The sequence below is a fragment of the Eublepharis macularius genome, chromosome 4, assembly GCF_028583425.1.
Source record: "Eublepharis macularius isolate TG4126 chromosome 4, MPM_Emac_v1.0, whole genome shotgun sequence".
NCBI classification, from domain to species: Eukaryota; Metazoa; Chordata; class Lepidosauria; order Squamata; family Eublepharidae; genus Eublepharis; species Eublepharis macularius.
The window spans coordinates 28,269,158-28,293,586 of NC_072793.1; the positions used below are offsets into that span (position 1 = coordinate 28,269,158).

The 24,429-nt window shown below is 42.8% G+C and overlaps 1 protein-coding gene across 1 annotated transcript in view; it reads right to left on the reverse strand.

Annotated features, from left to right (window-relative positions):
- The window catches only part of FASN (fatty acid synthase), a 75,403-nt gene that overhangs the window by 46,566 nt on the left and 4,408 nt on the right, over nt 1–24,429 (reverse strand). Inside the window, exons 2-11 of the mRNA XM_054975931.1 lie at nt 13,715–13,855; nt 12,048–12,200; nt 9,712–9,885; nt 7,892–8,092; nt 6,922–7,044; nt 6,025–6,140; nt 5,165–5,299; nt 2,918–3,377; nt 1,847–2,034; nt 311–500 (exon numbers count right to left, since the gene is read on the reverse strand). Of these exons, the coding sequence (XP_054831906.1) occupies nt 311–500; nt 1,847–2,034; nt 2,918–3,377; nt 5,165–5,299; nt 6,025–6,140; nt 6,922–7,044; nt 7,892–8,092; nt 9,712–9,885; nt 12,048–12,200; nt 13,715–13,841 (1,867 nt within the window). The 5' untranslated portion in view covers nt 13,842–13,855. The remainder of the gene's footprint in view (nt 1–310; nt 501–1,846; nt 2,035–2,917; nt 3,378–5,164; nt 5,300–6,024; nt 6,141–6,921; nt 7,045–7,891; nt 8,093–9,711; nt 9,886–12,047; nt 12,201–13,714; nt 13,856–24,429) is intronic.

Below are 24,429 nucleotides of genomic sequence, written 5' to 3' on the forward strand. Positions count from 1 at the left end.
GACAATACACATTTTATCCTGGTGTGCCTGAGCAGAAGTGCCAAGATAAAAAGTGTGTCATGGCCAATACGGCCTCCAGAGGGCGCTGTGGCAGTGGGAAGATCAGGTGAGCCAGCCCACTCCTCCAGAGGCCAGCGCAGCGGCAGGAAGGCCAGGTGAGCCGGCCTGCCCCTCTGGAGGCCATGCCATTTTCTAGGGCTCGTTTTTTTTTTTAAACGGGCTCTGTTGCTAGTATTTAATAATATAGTAAGAAACTGAGACAAAAGAGAGAGAAAGCAAAAGGGATAAAGGAGGGCTTCTTGCTACTTACCAACAGCAGCCATGCCACCTGGCGGTAATTTGGCCTCTTTGATGCACCTTCCTCTCCAGTAGGCTGCAAGAATGGCCTCCTCATGACTTAAGGAGTTGTCTGCATAGCCGCATGCAAGTTCTCCAACCGAGTGGCCAACAATTCCATCAGGCTGCAAACCCATGACCTTTAACAGGTCTATCTGTGCAATCTGGAGAGCAGAAAATGTCTTGCTTAGTTTACATTATGTGGAGTAGCTTGTATTATTCTGTTTTTGCTGGTGTCTTCACAGCATGAACAGATGTCTCCTGAAAGAACACTTAACGTAATAATGGAGATTCCTATTAGCACCAACCCATCTTGCTCTCAACTCTGTTTTTTCCCCAAATATTTTATCACCCACTTCTATTCATACTTCTTCTGCCCATCAACTTCTCACTGAATGCCTCCTGTTGAAATGGAAGATCCTATATTATTACTTTTGACAGCTTGGCAGGAGGCTTGCAGTGTCAGAACTACCTGAAGCTACACCACAGGCCCATACTATACACTAACAGAAACATGCCCTTTTCTTGTTCTGAAACAATATTACACTTCAGTCTCCATTCCAACCTGTATTGGTTCTAATTTAACCTGTGTACTGTGAACAATGAAGAAATTGAAATTGTTAAAGATTTTCTATTCTTTGGCTCAATCATCTACCAAAAGAGAGACTGCGACCAAGAAATCAGAAGATGACTGAGACTTGGAAGAGCAGCTATGAGGGAACTAAAAAAGACCCTTAAGGCTAAGGATGTATCTCTGGGGGCCACGATCAAGAAAATCCACACTACAGTCTTTCCCATTATGATGTATGGATGTGAAAACTGGACAGTGAATAATAATATTTGATTTATATACTACCCTTCAAGACAACTTAACGCCCACTCAGAGCCGTTTTCAAAGTGTGTTATTATTATTCTCACAACAATCACCTGTGAGGTAGGTGGGGCTGAGGGACTCTGAAAGAGCTGTGACTGACCATAAGTCACCCAGCTGGCTTCAAGTGGAGGAGTGGGGACTCAAACCTGGCTCTCCAGATTAAAGTCCTGCCGCTCTTAACCACTACACCAAACTGGAAGAAAACTGAGAGGGAAAAAATTGCTTCATTTGAAAATAAATGGGTTCTAGATAAAATCAAACCTGAATTGTCTCTAGAAGCTAAAATGTCGTAACTGAGGTTATCATACTGGTCACATCATGAGAAGATAAGACTCTCTGGAAAAGTCAAAAATGCTAGGAAAAGTTGGGCAGTAGGAAAAAAAGAATACCTGAAATGATTCAATAAAGGAAGCTACATCCTCCAGTTTGCAAGATCTGAGCAAGTCTGTTCTTTATAGGACATTTTGGAGGTTCTTTCATTCATAGGGTTACCATAAGTCAGAAGCAATTTGACAGCACATAACAGACACACATTATGAACAATGATTTAGCTGATTACGAGTCAAGAGAGACATCACTCCTCAAACTTCTTCACAGGAATCAAAACAGGGAGAAACACTCATCCTTCATTTTTACCTGAATAGCAGCAAGTCCAACAAACGCATTGACGGTTTCGTTAAAAGTGTTCTCATCAGCATCCAGGAGCAGGTCAGACACCTTCAGGCCCGTGTCTTTCAAAGCCTCATCGGAACGCAAGATGGACTGGCGGAAGAGATCAAGCTTCATCAGGCTGAGGCCCATTCCTTTCCACTGTGTGCCCATGCCTGTGGGATTCAGCAAGCAATGCAAACCCCTTTAGTGCTACTGTCACGAGTAGAAGATGAAGACACATATTTGACTGAATTGGGAGAAGTGGCATTCAAAATTCAGATCTAGGAGACATGGAACTCCTCCAGCTACTGAGAATTATTACCTCACACTCTTAGCAGCATATGCATGTCGTATGAAAGTGACTATAACAGGGGTGGCCAAACTTGCTTAATGTAAGAGCCACATAGAATAAACGTCAGATGTTTGAGAGCCGCAAGATATGGTGCACTCAAGTGACTGGAGATGAGGAAGTGGGTTTGAGGGAGTGTCCCGAAAGGGGTGGGTTTCTGGTGCAGTATGCTGGAAGTGACATCATCGGAAGGGGTGGAGCTTGGGAAGAGCCATCACCTGACCCTTGACTGGGAAGTGACATCACAAAAGCGACATCACATCCTTGCTAGGCTTCACCCTCAAAGTCCCCAGATATTTTTTGAGTCAGACCTGGCAACCCCAACATTTTTATTGAAAACATGAAAGCCATGGAAAGGAGAAGGAAGGAAAAAAGGAAAAGGGAGGGAAAGACATGGAAAGAAAGGAGGAAAGGGAGGGAGGGAGGGAAATAAACTATAGACTAAAATAAAATGTATGGCCACAGCGATACTCAGAAACCTCCGGGAGCCACACAATATGTCTAGAAGAGCCATATGTGGCTCCTGAGTCACAGTTCGGCCACCCCTGGATTATAATAAAATTTAACTTACACAGACTCAAAATTGCATGAAACAAAAAGACTTAATGAGATGTCATAAAACCTAGGGAAGCTAGGACACGTCTGAACTCAAATGTTGAGTCTCATACAGGAAATCAAAGATCTGTTTCAAATTCGGATGTAATTACCTGAGCAGATGTACCACAGAGGCCTTCCGGTGGACTGAGCCATTTGAATCTCCTTCACATCACTCTCACTGCCAATCAAAGCGTAGCCCCTATAAGGCATGGATGACACAGGTATTCCAGAGATATCATTGAGCATGCTCAGAAATGTGGCGTGCTGCTGTTGTTTTGTGCTCTGTTCTATTAATCTTTCCACTGCTTCTTCAGTCCTTCCACAAAATTGAACCAATCGTGGCAAATTATAAGTTTCCAGAGGGGGAGATTTCTTCTTGTTGGGGCTCAAGATGATATGGGCATTTGAGCCACCAAAGCCAAAAGAATTGATTCCAGCATAGAGACCTTTTACTGGCGTCGGCTTAGTAACTACTTCAATACGTCCATCTTGTAAGGCAGGAATATCCGGATTTGGGGCATTGTAGTGAATGTTTGGTGCCCACACTCCATGTTCTAAAGAGAGAACAACCTTAGGGGGGGGGAAAGAACATAAACATTTAAGCTAAGAATACTTTCCCAACTGATGTCATTTGCATAATTTTTGCAGCAGCCCGAAGGGTTAGGAAATAGCTCAATTTTGAATAAAAGCAGAGGTCATCAGGACTTTGAAGAAGGCCAACTTTTACAATTTTCTCTAATCATATATAATGTGGAATGTGTTTCCTAACTATTCTGCTCTTCTTGCGTAATGTCTTTCATCATTCAAAATTAAGTTACTTCACAAGAAATAAGTAGGAAGATATCTATAGAGAATCTATGATTAAGTAACCCAATTGGGGATTTGGTATAAGAATTCTGACCCCATTTGCAAAATTGTGGCTCTGACTCTGCTAAAGTTTACAGTGTCACCAGCTGAAACAATTGTTACGACACAGGATACTTCAGGAGTGACAGGAGGACATGCAGTGATCCAGTCTGTTATACATATTCTTCCCTTCTACTTATTCTTCCTATTCTTGTAATTTCTAGTCCTTTTCTTTTTTAAAACATTGTGCTCTATTCACATATTGCATATCAGAAAGAGCAAAATGCTTTAACCAGAGCAAGACAAGCATCATAAGTCAGCAACTACACAAGACGCCCGAGCACATGTTGGGTCCCGCAAGGTTCCCTGGGTAGTGTAGTCTTACAAAGAACAGCAATTCGATGCAATTCTGCACCTTTCACTTCATACTACCATTCATTATTTCCGCCGTAGCTGGACTCCGCCTCCTGTTCCTCCACGAAATGGGCTCCAACAATCCCACAGGCCTAAACTCAAACACAAAATTCCCTTCCACCCCTACTTCTCTTACAAAGATCTCTTGGGAGCTATAATCCTTAGCCTGTTCCTACTCTCACTAATACTATTCAACCCTAATCTCTTAAGAGGATCCAGAAAACTTCACACCTGCTAACCCACTAATAACTCCCCCCATTCATCAAATCAGAGTGATATTGCCTAAGACTACACTACCCAGGGAACATTGTGGGACACAACACATGAAGAACACGTGTCTGACACTTTGTGTAGTTTGGCTCCTATGCTCTCTGCCAAACCCTGACTTGTTCTTGTTCAGCAGCCACTGTCCATCCCTTCTCTCTCTTTCTCTCTTTGGGCAGCAGGGCTACCCCCTCTGGGAATATCTGCCCCCTCTCCCCCTCGGCATAATTCTAAAACCTCTTACAAAGGCTCCCTCCTCTTCGCTTCTCCCTCATCCAGACAGAAGGCAGAGGGAAGGCAGAAGTCACTGCTATACTTGGCTGAGCAGTGAAGGCTGCTAGGAGCAGCAGCAACTACCACTGCTGGGGTGGGGGTGGGGGAGCTGGGACTGTGGCTGTTTTGCACTGCTGACTGTTTGCTCACTTGTGTGAGCAGCCAAGTGAAAGGCCCTGTCGGCAGAGGCATCAAGGAGCAACAACCTTCCCTCCCTTTTGCAGTGAAGGTGGTAGTAGCAGGAGATCCAGCCTCTAGGAGCTGGGCCCCCTCCTCTCCATGGCGTTGCAATGCTGGTTCTGGTGGCAGCTCTTCCTCCACCAAATACAATCAGAGGGTGGGTAGAACCCATGACTTTCGTTTCTCATCCGGCAGCCAACAGTCATTCACTTGTCTCCTGCCTGCGCAGGCTGTGAGGTTCAGCTGCAGCTACCACTGCTCACAGGAATAGGTGTTACTTTATTTAGCTATAATTTTGAAGTCACAGTTGCTTCCTGGTCTGTGTGTCGTACCCACAGCAGGGTCATGTGTGATGAAACAGACATCTACTCCGTCATTACCTTTGCTAAAGCAGCAAGCCCAGAGGCAGGTTCTGGATGACCCATGTTAGATTTAGTTGATCCAATCAGCAGTGGCTCTCGATCTGACTGGCAAAAAACACTGACAATGCCATTGACTTCTTGAGGATCCCCAACCTAATAAGAGTCAACAGGAAGACATTAAGAGCTGCTGGCTACATTTCAGAATCACTTATAGCAGGTCCACACAGTGAAATTCCTTCACACAATTGTATAAGCAGATAAGGTGTCAGTGTTGTGTAGTGATTAGAGCGTTGGTCTAGGATCTGGGAGATTCAGGCTCTATTCCCCAACCTGCTGGTTAATCTTGGGCTAATCACACATTCTCAGCCTAACCCACCTCACAGGGTTGTTGTGAGGATAAAATAGAGGACAGCCAAACAATATGAGCTGCATTGGGTCTCCAATGGTGAGAAAGGTGGGGTATAAATGAAGCAAATAAAAATAATAAAAAATAAATACATGACTACATGAAGGAAAATAGAAGTGTGACTCATGTGGGGAGCCAGCTCTTATCTCTAGGATCATGGCTGCTAGAAAAAGTGCAGATGCTATCAGCAAAATGGCTGATAACTCCATAAATGTACAGCTCACGTTTCCCGCACCCACATACACGATCACACGGAGGAAGGTGATGCAGTGAACTAAGATGCAGTCCCAAGTTTCTAAAACCTGTTTGGTGAATCACAGGGCAGGGTGCAAGGGCTGAAGCAACCCAGCCTCCAGCAAAAGATTCAGATGGGAAATCAAGCCTCCAAACTTAGCTGGAGGGATTGAAAAATGTGAAACCTGAGACACAAGAAGGGGAAGAGAGCCCCCAAAGGCAGAACAGGAGAACAAACCTTAGTGCCTGTGCCATGAGCTTCAATGTATTCCACTTCCTCAGGTGTAATCCCAGATTCTCGGTACAGAGAGCTGACCAACTGCTGCTGCATCCATCCGGAGGGGAATGTTACACCTGAGGCAAGAAAGACAAAGAGTTTAGATTGTGCACTAATTCTTGTAGCAGGGAACTAAACCTTGTTCCCACAGATTGGATATGAAACGTCTAGCATTGTAAACAAACAAGCAAGCAACCAAACAAACAAACAGCATTTGCAGAACAACTTCGGTCCACGTAATCTCATATGCTCTTTGAACAGCATCTGGGATTCAGAAAAATCAGAGCAAGCGCCGAGACACTCTTCCGTGCTTCATACAGAGGGATTTGCATTCTTTTACATTTTAATCAGAGCATCTGAAGCAATCCTTGGCTCAGGTTAAAACAAAAGCACTCACGCGAAGTGAAGACAGACATAACATAAAAAGAGATCTGGCAGGTATCCTTCACTCGCAGTCTGGGTTTGCCAGAGAAATAATAAATAAATTAAATACTGGCTGCGGTGGCAGTCTGCCTCCTCCTACCTCCATGCGTCAGACAAGCTATCTATCCACTTGTCCTTTTCTTTTTTTAAGTTTTAAAAAGGCTGCACGAACATCCATATGCCCACTCTTTTATTAACATTTCAGGGAAACATTCTAAAATTGCAGAACTGTTCCAGGGATTTGGGAGGCGGGGTGGGGTGTTGAGATTTACTGGGGATATTACAGAGCAGGGCCTGAAGCCCATCAGAACTATGTCTGGTCAAGTTCAGATGCCAATTCACAATGCTAGCTTGTTTTTGGAACTCGACTCCGACATCTGCCTTCACCTATGACAAGCCTCACAATTTCACAACCACCAGGGTCAAAAATCTCACCTTGCTCCTTAAATCCATCCGTGTTACACCCAGAATTGACTATGGTAGAATAAATCCGTTTGGCCATTGACCTCTTGGTCAAGAAAACAACGACAGCAGCTTCTGAGCGGCAATATCCATTCCCTGTAGAAATTCAAAATCATAAAAAGGACGGTAACCTTATTTACATGGTTGGATTTCTACCCATACCAAAATTTCTACCAACACCAAAATGAAACCTACTATTAAAATAGCTATTCAAATAACTTTAACCTGGTAGAGAGAACCTGTCTTGTATAACTCCACATTCAAATGGGTGTAAGAAACAAATGGCATCAGTTTGAGAACAAATGTTGACTTATTTTTCTTTTTAAGGTTGAAGTTGCCCTACGTTCACTCTCAGACCTGCCCGGTAATTTTTTTGTGTAAAATTTCATGCCATCTGTCCATATAAGCCATGTGACGTGACCTTCTATATTCAGAGAATCCTATCTATGTCTTCTTAGCTTCCTTACCAATGGCTAAGTTTGTAACCTTATGGAGAGGGAAATAGAAGATTATAACAAGAAGCCCCCAAATAATCCATGACCACCAGCTTAGTTTGATTAAATTTTGCTTTGGAAGTAAGACGTTCTTCCAGACAAGCTATGCAGTTCAAACGAATGAGTTGTTTCTGAAGAAACTTGAAAGAATTGCAATGTCTTCTCTGAGTTCTACAAAGAGTAGTTACGAATACAGGGTGGAGTTCTAACCATGTTTTCTGCAGACATTTCTGCAGGTGGAAAAGAGGAAGAGGTGATATTCAGAAATTTCCCCCTCCCTTCCCCCATAGTTATCTCAAGAGTTCACAGATCCCTACGTATGTGATGGGGTGGTGAAAGAGCTGGCTGTAGCAATAAGAGGCAAGTGGAAAATTAAGCTTCACCGAGTGCCACTCCATTAGCACTACAAAGTGCTGTCTGCTCCCCATGAAGCATCAGAAGTTGCTTACCTGAAGCATCAAAAGACTTGCAAGCACCTTCAGGACTGAGCATGCCGAGCTTCATGAATTGCACCGAAGTGCTGGGCTTCAGTAAGAGATTGACACCCCCTACAAGGGCCGATTCACACTGTCCACTGCAAATGGCTTTGTACGCATTGTCCAGAGCGACGAGGCCAGAAGAACATGCGGTGTCAATGGACATACTTGGTCCTTTGGGAACAACGACAACCACCAGTGGAAAAAGTCAAAAATTGCTCTACTGGCTTTCTTGATGCTGCTAGCAGAATATGCCCCTTGTTCTCTCTTCAATGTGCTAAGTTCAAGAAAGGTGAGGCCAAGGCTACCACTCGATTAAACAGCTGTTCAGTGAGACCTTAAAGACTAACAACATTTATTCCAGTATAAGCTTTTGTGAGTCAGAGTTTAGTCTTTCAGTGAGCTCTGACTATGTTGGAATTATCTGTGTTAGTCTTTAAGGTGCTACTGGACTCCTGTTTAATTTTGCTACAACACAGGTAAGCCTCTGGAACTGCTTCCACAGAAGGTTCACGTTACCATTCTTGTTTAGAGTCTCCAGCCAAAAATTCTTGTTTACTGTCCATATACTAGAGGAGTTAGCCATGTTAGTCTGTAGTAGCAAAATAGAAAAGAGTCCAGTAGCACCTTTAAGACCAACCAACTTTACCGTAGCATAAGCTTTCGAGAACCACAGTTCTCTTCATCAGATGCATCATGCATCTGATGAAGAAAGCTGTGGTTCTTGAAAGCTTATTCTATGGTAAAGTTGGTTGGTCTTAAAGGGGCTACTGGACTCTTTTCTATTTTGTCCATATACTGAAAGAGCCCACTCTTTTGTCAAAGGCTATGGCTCCATCCCTGACCTGAATATCCCAGGCTTGCCTGAACTGGTCAGATCTTGGAAGCTAAGCAGGGTTGGACCCAATTAGTACTTGAATGGGACTACCAAGGAAGTCCAGGGTTCCTATGCAGAGGCAGGCAACGGCAAACCACCTCTGAATGTCTCTTGCCTTGAAAAACCCCACAGGGTCACCATAAGTCAGCTGTGATTTGACAGTGCTTTCCACCACCGTGGTTCTCAAAACCTGTCATACAACCCGTTCCTGCTAACAATTCAAAGTGAATGAAGAATATTTATTCTCCTTGCTAAGTGCTCTCACATTCTTTGCATTATCTTCTACTGGGTCCTACTTATTCATGTCAAAGTCTTATCGTGGAAGGAATATATTATCCTATCATAAATAGCTCCCTTTATACTGGGTTGGACTCTTGGTCCATCTAGTCCAGTCCAGCCGTTCCTCTCCTGGATCTCAGGCAGAATAAGGTTTTTCCAGGTGCCCATTACCTGAGATCCTTTAAGTAGGGATACCTAGGGATCTTCAGCATGGAAAGCAGGGGATCTATGACTAAGAGTGCAATTCTAAGAAGTGTTACTCCCATCAAATCCCATTGATTTCGATGGACTTAGCCTGGAGTAGCTCTTCTTATGATAGTAAAGAGTCCAGCAGCACCTTTAAGACTAACCAACTTTATTGTAGCGTAAGCTTTCGAGAACCACAGCTCTCTTCGTCAGATGAAGAGAGCTGTTGTTCTCGAAAGCTCATGCTACAATAAAGTTGGTTAGTCTTAAAGGTGCTACTGGACTCTACGGTTTCGAGCTACAGACTAACACGGCTAACTCCTCTAGATCTTCTTAAGATTGCACTGTAAGCCTCAGCTCCACCTGAGAGACTAAAACATGCCCTAAAATGATCAATTTACGAGTACTAAACGGGTATTTCCAAATAATGGGCTACAGCCTCTGCACTTACCATTGAAGTCAAAGAAGTAGGAAATTCTGTTGGCAAACATAGCACGTTGACAGCCGGTCATACTATACCCTAGCAAATGTTCAGGGTCTAAGCTAAACGCTTCACCAGCTTCTGACCCACTCACACCAATCCATACACCTGTGTTGGTGCCCCTAAGGGCAGTTGGATTAAAACCTGGAGGGGGAGAAGAGGGATTTCAAAATATGAACCAGAATGCAAAGAACTGGAATGCTACAAATGCTTGGCCCCAAAGCAAAGCAAAAAAAACCCAATTCAATGGTCCTATTCAAAAAGTAAGGCCAAGGTAATCTGTCCATGGATTAAAAAAGAAAAGAACATGATGGTTCTTAATCACTGTTGCTTATCACATGACCCTTTCCCCATAGTATGGCATGCAGAATAGCAAATAGATTAAAGTTATGAAAGGAAGCTTGTAAATATCTTCATGCTGTGTCATCTCCAAGAGAGCAAAAGACATTGTATGTTTTGGTGTTCTGCTTCCCCCTCTGCCACCAAAGACCGCCCCCCCCGCCCCCACAAAAGCCTTCCTCAAACCTTTGGGGGAGTATGTTTAATTCCAGTCCTGTAAGTCCTCCCTAGGTTGCTAGAATTGTGAATGGGTGTGCGCAGGTGCTTATATGGGGTACATTTAAGGTAGCGACTGGATGGTGGGCCTTTCTTTATGACCCCAAGAAGGGCACCAAAGCAAGAATCTGAGACAAAGCCAGCCCTCTAAGCCTGTCTTAATGATGTCTGATATCTGATAGTGCAGAATCCAACCATGTTATGTCACACTGTCCCTGAAATGTAAACATGTTATCAAAGTGTATTATTCAAGTGCAGTTGCAACGATATTGAAAGGAAAATGTAGCCAGAGAGCACAAGACAAAAGCTAATGCCCTGCTGTCTAGGCAGGATGCTGGCGGATGGGATGCCCCTCTCTTCTAAATAAGCAGAGGGGCTCCTATCCATGTGCAGAAAGGAATTGGGAACTAACTAAGACTAGTTCTTAAGATTAAAGGACATGGATCTTTTTAGAGAGCCTTGGCACTTGCAAGCAAGGGTGCATATAATCATCATCATCACTTATATACTGCTCTTCTAGACAGATTAGCGCCCCACTCAGAATGGTGAACAAGTTAGTGTTATTATTATCCTCACAATACAGCTGGGGAGCTGGGGCGCAGAGGAGGGGATTACCCAAGGCCACCTACTGAGCTAATGGTAGTAATGGGATTTGAACCAGTAGACTGCTGATTCGCAGCCGAACTACTTAACCACTGCACTACAGTGTCAAAGCAGCCAGCCCTTTTTTGCTTTGGTGGGGCAAGCCGAGATTTCTTCTACTTTGACTTTGCAGATGGCACATGTGCCCTCCTCTTCATGGAACACTGATTTCATCATTAGCTTGGCCTCATACGCATACTTTCAATGGGGCTGGCCACCCTCTTTCTTGTTTAAAATACCATTTATACATCTATACATTTAAACAGTAAGAGGACTCAATATGGTGTAGAGGTATCAGACTAGGATCTGGGAGACCCAGATTTCAATCCTTGCTCTGCCTCGGAAGCTCACTGGATGACCTTTGGCCAATCATACTCTCTCAACCTAACCTACCTCACAGGGTTGTTGTGAGGATAAATGAGGGAGAGGAGAATGATGTAAGCCACTCTGGATCCCCATCAGGAAAAAGGCAGGGTGTAAATGAAGCAAACAAGTAAAACAAATTTATGGGGACTGATTCTTTAAAAGCAATTTTGCATTTTTAAATAGTAAAGAGTCCAGTAGCACCTTTAAGACTAATCAACTTTATTGTAGCATAAGCTTTGAAGAACCACAGCTCACTTCGTCAGATGCATCTGACAAAGAGAGCTGTGGTTCTCGAAAGCTTACTCTACAATCAAGTCAGTTAGACTTAAAGGTGCTACTGGACTCTTTACTATTTTGCAACTACAGCCTAACATAGCTAACTCCTCTTTCATTTTTAAATTTTTGTGATGTCACACCATCCAGCCAATCAGTGGTCTGCGCAGCCCCTCTTGCTTTAAACTGGCAAAGCTTGTCCCCTGGAGTTTGATCCTCAAGAGAAGGATGCATTTGTGACAACAGCATAGAGAGAATGCTTTCCACAGTGTGTGTGTACATCTAGACTTGAATCCTCCCTGTGTTCTTTACACAGATGTTGCATTTCATCCCCTAATCTCCTTCCTTATCCTTACAAAACAGTCCAGTATACCAGACTTTGCAATCTGAAATCTGAAATAGGGAAAGTAAATTGTTGATATACTGTACTCATCCACAGACAGAAGCAGAATTTTGGATTATTTGCTTACCGCCATCTAAAATGGCTTCATAACAGACTTCCAATAGCATCCGGAGTTGAGGGTCCATTGTGTGAGCTTGCTTTGGATGAACTCCAAAAAAAGAGGCATCAAATTTGCTGATGTCCTTGAGTTTCCCATTTCTCCTGGGTAATCCATAAACTCCTGAAATATAAAAAAGAAAATTGTCGCATTTTCAACATATTATATAATAAATGAAAAGGGAGTCCAATGAGGAATTGCATGGTGGTTGTATGTACTCTTGTTGTGTCAGTACTAACTGGACATTTCAGCTGCCCAAGTGAATGTGGTAATAAAACGATGCACAAGAACAAACATGTGACACAATTGTCTACACCAAGTTACAAAAGAATAAGTCAGAATTTCTGGAGCAATAAATGGTCAATTCTGGAGCAATAAATGGTCAAAGCTACAAGACCTCCTTTTTTCCAATAAAGGCAGCATAAAGTACCTTGTTATCCGAGACATTTCCATTAATAAGCAGAAACAGCATATCATTTAGGGATCCATAAGTTTTACCAATCATTGGTAGGATTCGTTTGTCCATAAAAATGGGCTTTTAGTCTAACATTCAAGGAACACAGATGGGGTTGCCAACCTCCAGGTGGGGCCTGGGGATCTCCCAATATTACAATTGACTTCTGGACAACAGGTAGATGTTCCTCTGGAGAAAATGGCTGCTAGACTGAGAAAGTCTAGGAGATTTGGGGGTAGAGCTGGGGAGGATGTCAGGTCTGACATAAGTTCTGTGTGATCTAACCAGAGAGACTCCATTTTAATCCTGTCAGTGTTTTAAGCTCTTCTTTTGCAGCCCAGTAACAGTTATCTCAACGAGGAGGAATGTTTTGACTACAGTCTTTCCAGCCCTGGGAAAGTTTCACTCTCTCAGCTTCAAGCCGTGTGTTTTGAGAACTGTGGGGGGAGGATGGGATTTGCTGGGCTATGCTATTCTGTACCCTAACCTTTACCTTCATTCGTAACAACATCCGTGTACCAGCCAAGATATTGCATCTTGGCCAGTGGACTATAATGGTTGTTTATATTCAGTAAAATCTTTTGAAACCAATGGACTCATGTCTAATTGCAAGAGATTGCAACTTTTAATAAGCCACAGTCTGACAGAGGACAGGATTAGAAGAGAGGAAGGATCTCAAGTCAGTATAATGCCATAGACTCCACCCTGCAAAGTAGCCGTTTTCTCCAGAACTGGTATCTGGAGATCAACTATAATTCTAGGAGATCTCCAGGCACCCTGGAAGCTGGCAAGCCTAGCGGGGACTTGATAAAGAGGGTGATCAATTGCTCTCTTGATTGACTACGGATAAAAACAAGAAATGACTTAAACGGCAACTAAATATTTAGGTTGGGATAAAGCGATCTACAGACTGTATCACTGGAGGCTTCTCAAAGCCTGCAAGTATTTGACGGGATTTATTTTGGCCGTTGCAACCGGTGAAGTAGAGAGACTGCATGGAGACAGTCTTGATGACATTGCTCCAGCTGTATATATAAAAATATCCATAATAAAAGATGAAAGGGCATAGTTCTTTGGCATGAACAGCACTGGGAATGATTTTTAAATTTTGATTTGATGCTCCTTAGCAGTCACTTCCAATTTTATTTCTATGACTGAAACAATTCAGAATCACTCAGCCTACCTGGTTTCCATCTCCGATCATCTTCTGTGACCATGTCCACTCCATTGATCAAATTTTCCCAAAACTCCTGTAAATTTTCTGATTCTGGCAGCTTCCCTGCTATGCCTGCAATCACCACGTCCTCCATGTCTCAACTTGGCTCTAAATGAGAAATGCAAGAAAAGTCAAATACAAACAACAAAACTTGAATGATGCAAAAAAAATGTGTTTCAACATCTCAAAAAGAAATCAGGCATCATCAAGCATAGACTGGGGACTGAATTTCATATAGCAAGACCACAATGGTAATGTTTTATGATAACACCACAATATTACTGTTTTATGAGTGGTTGTGACCAGATTTCAGTGCTCAGGTGTAATGACAGAGAAGTTTTTGAAGACCTGTTGGTACAATAACATCATGCTGCATTAATGAATCATGATAAACTGTGGTTTGTTTAAACCGGGGTGGGTAGGTGGCTTGCAATTAGTTATAGTTATTCAACAGGTGTTCTAACAATCCTGGTTTATAAACAATTCCTAGTTTGTCAGTCCTCCCTGCTAGAAGACAGAGAGAAGGCAAGAGGCATTCTACTTGTACTGCTGTCTCTGTGGCCAGAAACCTGTGAGGGGTACGTCTTAACAAAATTTGAGACATCACAACAAACTACTGTTAGGACACACTTTCAAACCAGCTACAAACGGAAATCCCAGTTCAATGCCAAGCAATTATTCACAGCTGAACTACACAAGATGAATTACATGTGAAGAGCACATGTTGGGTCCCGCGAGCTTCACTGGGAGCGGTAGTCTTACAAAGACCAGCAGCTCGACGTGATTCTCTGCTGGGGAGACTCGCAACTGGAGGGATTTTCTCTCTCTCTCAAAAATCCTTGGGGAGTGGAGGGGAGTGACAGGAGGCAGGAAAAAAGCAGAGAGAGAGAGAGAGAGAGAGAGAGAGAGAGAGAGAGAGAGAGAGAATCCACTATCATAATCCCTGAAAGGAGAACCACGGGAGAGACTGGGATTAACCTCAGCTTTTTTCCTGCCACCTGTTACATTGCTCCCCCACCAGCTCCCAGAGGGTTTTGAGAGAGAGTCCCTCGAGTTGCGATTCTCTCAGATTGAGTGGCATGACTAACTAGGGTTTGCTCGAACCTCTTGTTTAAAAACTATGCTTTATTGTGATGTCTGAATGCAGCCTAAGGACTTGTGGTTCGTGGACCTTGATTCCACATCGTAATTCTTGAAAGAAGAATACTGTTTAAGAAAAGCTTGAATGAGCAGTTTCACATTGAGCGAAAGAAGTGATGAGCAAGAGTGACAAGCAATCACTTCTAATGGCATAGTAGTTTGACTAGTGTTTGACCAGAGAGAGTTTCAAATCCCCATTTTGTTATGATGCTCACTGGGAACCCTTGGACCAGTCACTTTCTTTCAGCCTAATGTACCGCACAGGATGGTTGTTAGGATGAAATGGGAGCACTGTACAACGTACATCTTTCTGCGCTCCTTAGAAGGAGGATAGGATAAAAATAGAATGAATAAAACAAGCATGTCCCTACAATTAGAACAACTGTTCAGTTATCTGAGAAAACCAGCATATGTAATATAAATCATGTTCAGGTCCACAGAAAAAGCTGCAGATAATAACAGTTAAGAAACATAACAATCATATCACGATGGAGACATGCCAATAGGCAACAGCTTCTTCACAACTTCTTGTTTATGCTACTACTCTTAGTCACTATATACCTCTACTGCCCAATATCAACATCCTTTCACTTCTTCAACCTAGATTCTATCTCACTCCATGCTAAAAATATTCAAATATTTCAAAGCCATATATAATTAGGCAGATTAAGTAACTTATTTTGCAATATTTGCCAGTTGTGCAGAACTTGAACTTCCTTGATGCAGATTTTGGATTTTTTTAATTATTACTTAATTAATTTATTTAATTTCTATACTGCCCATGGCCAGAGCTCTCTGGGTGGTTTACATCAAACATAATACAAGAAATACAAGAAACAGACATTAAAATTAACGTATTATATTAATATAATATAACAGTAAAATATATAACATAACAGTAAAAACAATAAAAAACTATTGACAGAGGTGCCAAGCTTGGAATGACCACGGAGATCTTTAAACACCTCTGTAAAGAGAGCTGTCTTTACCTGGCACTGAAAAGATGGCAGATTAGATGCCAGATGGGCGGCAGCGGTGGGGAGGTTGTTCCATAGACCAGAGGGGTGGGGTCACCACTGAAAAGGCTCTTCCCCTAGTTGCCACCCTAGCATCTCAAGGAGTTGGCACCTGGAGGAAGGCCCCAGAGGTACTTAGCACAGTATCCAGGTAGATGGAGGCGGGAATGGCACTCCAACAGATATTGTGCTGCCAAGATGTATAGGGCTTTGTAGGTTAAAATCAGCACCTTGAATTGGGATTGGAAACATAACAGACAGCCAATGCAGTGGGCCAGAATTGGTCTTATGTGTTCAGTCCCTCGGGTCCCAGTTATTAATCTAGCTGCTGCATTCTGCACCAGCTGCAGCTTCCAAACCATCTTCAAGGACAGCCCCACGCAGAGTGCGTTGCAGTAATCCAGTATCTGGTTTCAGTAGTCTGTGCTCTGGCAATCTGTATCCAGATAGGGGTGAAACTGGGCCACCAGCTGAAGCTGATATAAAGCACTCCGAGCCACTGATGCCACCTGAGCCTCAAGTGACAGAGATGGATCAAGAAGCATCGCCAAGTTATGAACCTGCTCCTTCAGGGGGAGCGCGACCCCATCTAGAACAGGTTGAACATCCCCCATTGAGTCATCGAGAACAGGTTGAACACCCCCCATCGAGACAACTACTAACAGCATCTCAGTCTTGTCTGCATTGAGTTTCAGTTTGTTAGCCCTCATTCGCTCCATTATCATAGCCAGACTCTGGTTTAGCACATCCACAGCCTCACCTACTGATGATGAAAAGAGAAAATAGCTGCATGTCATCAGTACACTGATGGCAATGCACTCCAAAACCCCAGATGACCCCACTCAGCATCTATATGATGTTAAATAGCATGGGGGACAAAACAGACTCCTGAGGAAGATCCTGCAGGAGAATCCATGGGACTGAATAATATTCCCTGAGCGCCACTTCCTGGAGATGGCCCTCCAAGTTGGAGCAGAACCACTCAATGCAGTGCTCCCTATTTCCATCTCTGCCAGCAGCTCCAGAAGGATACCATGGTTGATGGTATTGAAAACTGCTGAGATGTTAGGATTGCCAGGTCCCCTTACCCTCCTGGTAGGAGGGGGGACCTGGCACTCACCTTCATGCCATCCTGGGAGTTTTTCCTGCATGTGCCTCCCCACACCTATATGACGACATCACTTCTGGGAAGTGATGTTGTCGCGCAGACACAGGGGCACAGTATGAAACATGGAAGCTCTCTTGGGGAAGCATGATGTCACTCCAAGGAAGTGATGTTGTTGCACTGCCTTGGGAGTAAGGGTGTGCAATTCGGGTTTCCAATTCAGGAAAAGTACCCGAATTGGGCCCAATTTGCAAAGATTCGGGATTTCCGAATCGGCCCCAGCATGTCGGGCCCATTTCAAAAACCCTGAATCAAAGCTTCCTGAAGCGATTCGTATCATTTTGGGAAGCTTTGGGACAAGCTACTAGATCTCTTGTAGAGACCCCGGTTGCCCGGTGAGGGCAGGGGATTCCCTGCTTCCACCCTCTAACCCTGCCACCATCACCTGACCAGCAAGGAGAAAAGGCACAGGAACAGGCCACCTGGGTGAGGGAGGCAGCAGTGACACAGCAAGTTCAAACTTGCCATACTGCCACTCATTCACCCGATGCTGGGGAAATGGAGGAATTCTCCCATCTCCCCTCCATCAGGTGAAGGAGGTAGCAGCAGCAGCAGCAACTTTAAACTTGCCGCGCTGCTGCTCATTCACCCAATGCCAGCTAGACAGGGGGAGATCCCCCGTCTCTCCGGCATTGGGTGAAGAGGAGGCAGCAGTGGCAGGGCAAATTTAAACCTGCCACACCGCCGCTCACCACCGCCTAGGTGGCCCGCTCCTGCGCCCTTCCCCCCTGCTGGCCAGGTGAGTAGTGGCAAGGGTGGAGGGTAGAAGTAGAGAATCCCCCACTCTCACCAGGTGACCTGGGATCTCTACAAGAGATCTAGCAGTATCGACAAGGTTGCACTCCCCGTCTCGCTTCTGGAATAGGTCATCATACAGGGCAATCAAGGTTGTTTCCATGCCAAAACTAGGCCTGATACATAGCTGATAAAGAAAGACCATAGCTCATAAAGAAAGATCAAATCTTGCTGAGTCTTCAAGATAATTTTAAATTTAAATTTTACAATTTTAACAGTCCTTCAACAACTGCACATTTTCTACAAATATGATAAATGCATAGAGCATTTCTTCATTCAGGTCACAAATAATAACACCAAATAGCACAAATCCCTGGAATTCTACTTCATACCATTTGCTTAATGTCTGTTCATTAGTATACTCTGCCTGAATTGCTGCAATGAATTAACAGAGCAACAGAATATATATTTTCTAAAATCAATAAATTCTCTTTAGGCTTGATCAAAGATGGTTAACACTCCACATATATACTCAAGGATCTTCCCTCTCCTTCCTACAGCAAGATTATCGTCAATGACACCTCTCAGTGCTGCCAGGTATAAATATGATACATAAACTATTTTGTTACTTTATTTTAAAATAGGTACTGATTATAATGCATTCGTTATGTTCTTTTATGGCCAGGTAGCCAGAGATTCCCCTCCCCATGTATTCCTAGCATATTTTATTACATATTTGAAATATTTCAGCAATTAATTGTTTGACACATTATAAATAAAACTCAGGTTTTGAAAGGGGAAACAAACATAGTTTGATGCCTGTCTTTAGGAGGAAATTCTTGCTAGGATCCCTCTTCAAAAAGATCTTCAATGGATGCATGCATGCGCGCGCGCACAAACACACACACAGACTGCATGTTAGATTTCAGAAACGAATACAGAATTTGAGCAGTGGATGTAGAGAGGAAGGAGGATCAGCTTGTACTTTTATGAGAAAGAAAGTTTCCATGTTCCACACCGAGATGGCAATAATAGTTAAAATGAGAATGGTATGCACTCTGAGATAGGGGCCTCGGGTAGCAAACAAGGTTTTCAGAGAGAAGTCTCTTCACTGAAGAATCTGCTCGATTCTATGCACTGGGTTTATATGTTCACAGTTCACCCAATTCTGTATAATTTCCAAGGCAGTGAAGGTCTGCTGCTGTTGGATTTTAAAGGACGAGAATGACCATTCAGAACAGACATCAGGGTACATCTCTTCCCTCAAAAAGTTATTTTGTGGAACTCACTGAAACAAATGCAGTGGCGGCCACTAATTTAGTCAGCTTTAAAAGAGGGTCCTCCAGGCCATCGGGAGTGCCGGAAGCAATGGGCAGTGTCTTTTGGACCAGGCACTCAGCTCAGATCCATCCAGTGGTGTCAGTGAAGAAGGAAGTGTGCGTACTTTGAAGGGACAGACTGCCATGAACTGGCGGCCCTGGAAGTAACTTTCTGGGGACTAGAGGCCCCAGCAATTCAAGCAGGCTTTGGCCTCCATGCCCTGCTTGTGGGCTTCCTCAGGGCATCTGATCGTCCACTGTATGAAGTAAAATGCTGGACTAGATAGATCCAGAACAGCTGCCTTTATATAATCTTTGCGTTAATAAATGATAAGTAACAATTAAACCCTTTGATTACCTTATCAAATTCTTTGTCTAACCTTTTCATGCTACATATGGGGGAATCTTAAGAAGCATGCAGTGTAGAGTTGCCAGGTCCCTTACCCGCCCAAGGGAAGAGGGGGGCAGCCGGCACTCATCAAAGAGAGACCTATTTGGGCCTCTGTGAAGTGCAGGAGCATGCCCACTGCCGGGCATGACGACGTCACTTCTGGAAGTGGTGTCATAACGCGGGTCACGTGCTGCCTGCACTTCCCAGGTTGGCCCGATTCAGGCCCAATTTGGACCGAATCTGGCACAGAGCACATACACTCCCAGCTTGCACAAAGACGTCACTTCTAGGAAGTGATGTCATAATGCGGGTCACGTGCTGCCCTAGGAGTACTCCCGCACTCCCCAGGTTGGCCCAATTCAAGCCCAATTTGGCCTGAATCTGGCTGCTGCAGAGCGCTGGAGTGCTTCTGCGTTCCACAGCAGCCCGATTCTGGCTGAACTTGGCCTGAACTGGGCTGCTGTGGTGCACAGGAGCATGCTGCGCTGCACAGGAGTATACCCCAGGAGGTGCATTTCCACCCCCCCCCAGCTAGGTAAGCAGGGGTGGGGAATGGAGGGTGGGAGCGGGGAATCCCCCCCTTTGGCGGGGGACTGACATCCCTATCACACTCCTCTGAGAGTGCACCTGCTGAGTGCTGGTCCGGGAGCTTTTTGCCTCCCAAGCCCATTTCCTGGGTCTTTTCTCCAACCAGGTGAGTGGTGGCAGGGGGCGAAGGCAAAGCCCCCACAGGGGGACTGGAAACCTAATGCAATGGCATCTAATTAAGCTACTGGCAATATTTGTATTTTAATGCTCGCTTGTCATACTCTTTGGTGGCTTCATGCATCCTTTAGTCTGAGATACGATCAGTTCAGACATTTCTGTGACATACTCTGAGGGAAGAGTTACAGGTAATTATCCCCCTCCCCATTTTGGCTTAACAGAAAGTAGACACAGGCTCTGCCATTTAGAGGAGGAGACAAGGCGCTGGGAAGAGGTACAGGGTGAGCAAGAAGACAGAGACTAATCAAGTCTGCCTGTATGCTGGTTTCCCATAAAAAATAACCTCGAGGTTGTACTTACTCCCAGTGGCAAAAATTTACATTAAATTTTCCTCAGGGTGAAGCTTGAGGAAGGTAATTTTCAGGGAGAAAACAGGACAGTGGTTGAACAGGGCCTCCTCATTCTATATGCTATGGCTGCATGTTGTTAAAATTAAATAACAAAAAGTTACCAGGAAACAACAGTTCCACCCTTACCCTTAGTATATGTTTACTTAGTGCCACTGTTGACACAGTATTTTGCTTCCATGGCATACCTCTTAGAATGGTGTAGCTTCACTCTAAAGCTTAAGGACAGTGTAACAGCACACAGTTTTATCATAGCTACTAGCAATCCTATCCCGCATAAATTAGTATTTTTTAAACCTGGCTAGGCCACTGACCATTCCCATATATACAATCCTCCTGGCAGTGCCTTACAAAATCTGATATTTTATTTTCATGTTATCCTGTGTACAAATACTGACTATTCCTGGCAATAATGATTAGAATTGTTTACAGACAGCATAACAAGCACCGCAATGAAAAAGGGAACTTCATTTACAGTGCAATCCTAAACAGAGTTGCCTCCTTCTGAAGCTTTTTAACTTCAGAGGGCTCACACCCTTGCGAGTCCATTGAAGTAAATGGGCTTAGAAGGGTATAACTCCATTTAAGATTGCAAGCATCTGTCGGCATGGGAACTTGCTTTATCCCCTAGCTCAAAAGAGCAAAAATAGAAAGCAGTAGCTGGAAAACCAGGCACAATGCAATATTGAGTTTTATACACGAATATTCTGTCTGTATTCTGCCCACACAATCTGCAATGCCTCCCCTCTTGAGAATGGACATCTGGAAAACACATGTAGGTTATTCATAGGTGTCAGGTAGTTTGCATAGATCAAGGTACACTAGTTAAGAGTACCTACAGAAACAAGGTGTGTATACACACCTACTATTACTGCACTAACTGTTCTCTTGAATCAAATATTGATCAATTTCTTCCTAAGGCTTGCTGAATCATTAACTAAAGTTGTCAGATGGGTTAATGTAGAATTTAATAACCATTATGTTAGGTGCGCCATTTGGAGAATATGGAATAAATATAAACCAAGAATTTGCCCAAAAATACTCCTGCGGCTATCACTGCAAGAAGCCCACTTTAGAAGGAAAACGGCAAGTATATTTAAGTGGTTAAAGTATTGAGATATCAAGAGAAGATTTTATCAATAGAGGGAAATATTTGTCAATAGTTTTCTTATATGCACATTTTGGAAAGGTTTAAACTAGACAAGAGGCCTTATAATTTTGAGAAATCTGAGACTGAATGTGAGATAGATCAATATACAAATGATGGATATGTTATTGCCAAAACGTGTACACTCTTGTTGAAATTTGAGAAAGAAGAGAAAGTGAAAGTATGTATGATTAATTGGGCAATTTTTTTTGATATGATAGATTAATGGAACAATGAGAAAATATGTGGTTAAAAGTGATAAAATTTACATTAAGCTCCAGTCTTTAGAATTTTTATAAGATGATGTACCATTGGTATATGACTCCTGAGAAATTGGCTGTAATATACAAAGGTTTTTTGAACTTATGCTAGAAATGGGCTCAGTATGAAGGATCATTTTATCATATGTGGTGGACCTGCAAGAAAGCAAAGACTTTTTGGACACAAATACAATTATTAATTCAGAAGACTTTAAAGATTAAAAACACAATTGAAACTTGAGAACTTTTTGCTGGGAATGATGGATATGCAGTTGGAAAAAAGCTACGGAACATAGTTTTTATATATGACCATGGCAGCAAGAATAATGTATGCACAACGCTGCCTGTAATGGACAAATGGTTCATAAAGATTTGGGAAATAGCAATGATGGCAAAAGGTACTTCACTGATCAGAGAGAAGATAATAAGTTCATTTGTTGTCAAACAAACGCCTTATTGACTTTTTACATGAAATAGATAATAACAATTTGATTATTTGTGGATTTATGGATTAAGGAATTTGGACATTAGAAACGCTTATTTTTAACATAGAGTAAGGGAAAATTTGAAAATACTAATATTATCAGAAACTTTATTTAAGTTTATATAGTTTTTCTTTTCTTTACATGTATATTCTTTGTTCTGTTTATATGGGTTATTGTTGTCTGACTGCTAGCTGATTTCTTTATTCAGTTAGTTTTTGTGTAATTGTATCTTTATGTTTTGTCTTTTTTGTTTTTATTATATTAAACCCTTAATAATAAAAAAATAAAGTTGTCAGAAGGGGAGTACCAATAATTTAGTACAGTGTCATACATGACATTAAATAATGGGACATTTTAGTAGCAGATTTTGATTTGTTTTTAATCTGGAAAATATAAAATATTTAAAATGTCCCTATTTAATTCACCTAAAATTAGAATATGACTTTTACACACAGAACCTTTAAATTTACCTAGAAGAGTAAAATTAGAATTCAGTAGGATCTTACAGCCCAACAATATTTCCAGGGTACAAGCTTTAGAAAGTCAAAGATAGCTTTGATTCTCAAAAGTTTATACCCTAAAATCTTGTTGGTCTTTAAGGTGCTACTGGACTTAAACCTTGCTGTTCTACTGCATTCCAATGCAGCTATCCTTCTGACGCTATTTAAATTTACTTAGTGCATCTCTTATCTGCAGGCAAAGACAGCTGTCTCTCAATTTTTAAAAAGTACCTCTGTTCTATTGTATTTGATAATATATTTCTTCAATTTGCCTAAGAAGACAATATATGAAAGCTGGGCTTTTTTTCAGCAGGAACGCAGTGGAATGAAGTTCCGGCACCTCTTGAAAATGGTCACATGGCTGGTGGCCACGCCCCCTGATCTCCAGACAGAGGGGAGTTTAGATCACCCTCCGCGCCCTGTGGCATGGAGGGCAATCTAAACTCCCCTCTGTCAGTTCAGGGGGTGGGGCCACCAGCCATGTGACCATTTTCTCCGAGGGCAACCCACTGAGTTCCACCACCTCTTTTCCCAGAAAAAAGCCCTGTATAAAAGTGATTTGATTTGCATATAGGAAAGGTGAAATTTCTATGTGGGCAGCACAGAGGGCATCTGAGTTGCTAGCAGTAGCATCTTAAGCAGAGTTACGTTACATCCTTCTAAGTCCAATTAAGTCAATGAGCTTAGAAGGGTGTAACTGAGCTATGGTGGTACTACAGATATTCTGAATGAAAATAGTGCCACCTAAAGAGAGTAGGAAACATTTCTCATCACATGAATATAGTAAAATTGCAAGGACGACTGTGAATTCCTGGCAGATTCAATTTAAAAGAATATGGGAATAGACTGGGATGCATTTCTACCTGGGGAACAGGCCAGAGACCAATTTATCAGAAAATTGGAAGTGAATTGATATGAATGATAATGATATTAACACGTGTTTAATTGTCATCTCTAGGAAACAAGTTCGCAGGGGTCTGTAATGCTTCCATGCTAAACTATATGATGATGTCATAATACTTGCCCCGAACAATTCCCCTCAAAATATAGCCACGGGAGGTGCAAACTAAAACCAAGCAAAACAACACAGGTAGAAGGGGATTCTTTCCTCATGCCAGTTTCTGCTCTCCAAACTTCTTTGTGCATCTATATTTTTCCTTTGAATGGAGGAGCAAATTTTAAGTGGAAACATGGCAAGATAGGAAGAATTTATTCCTTTATGTTTTTTTCCACTGTCATGGCTGCATCCATGGTAGCCTTAATCACCACTACCTCCCCACAACTGGAAGCCGTTTACATGCAATCCAGCATCATATGTAGTCGGGCCTTCCAAAACTTGAAAAACCTGCTTGACCAGAGGTGATAATATGCCAAAAGAAATTAGCGTGTACATCATGAGAAACAATGCTTGT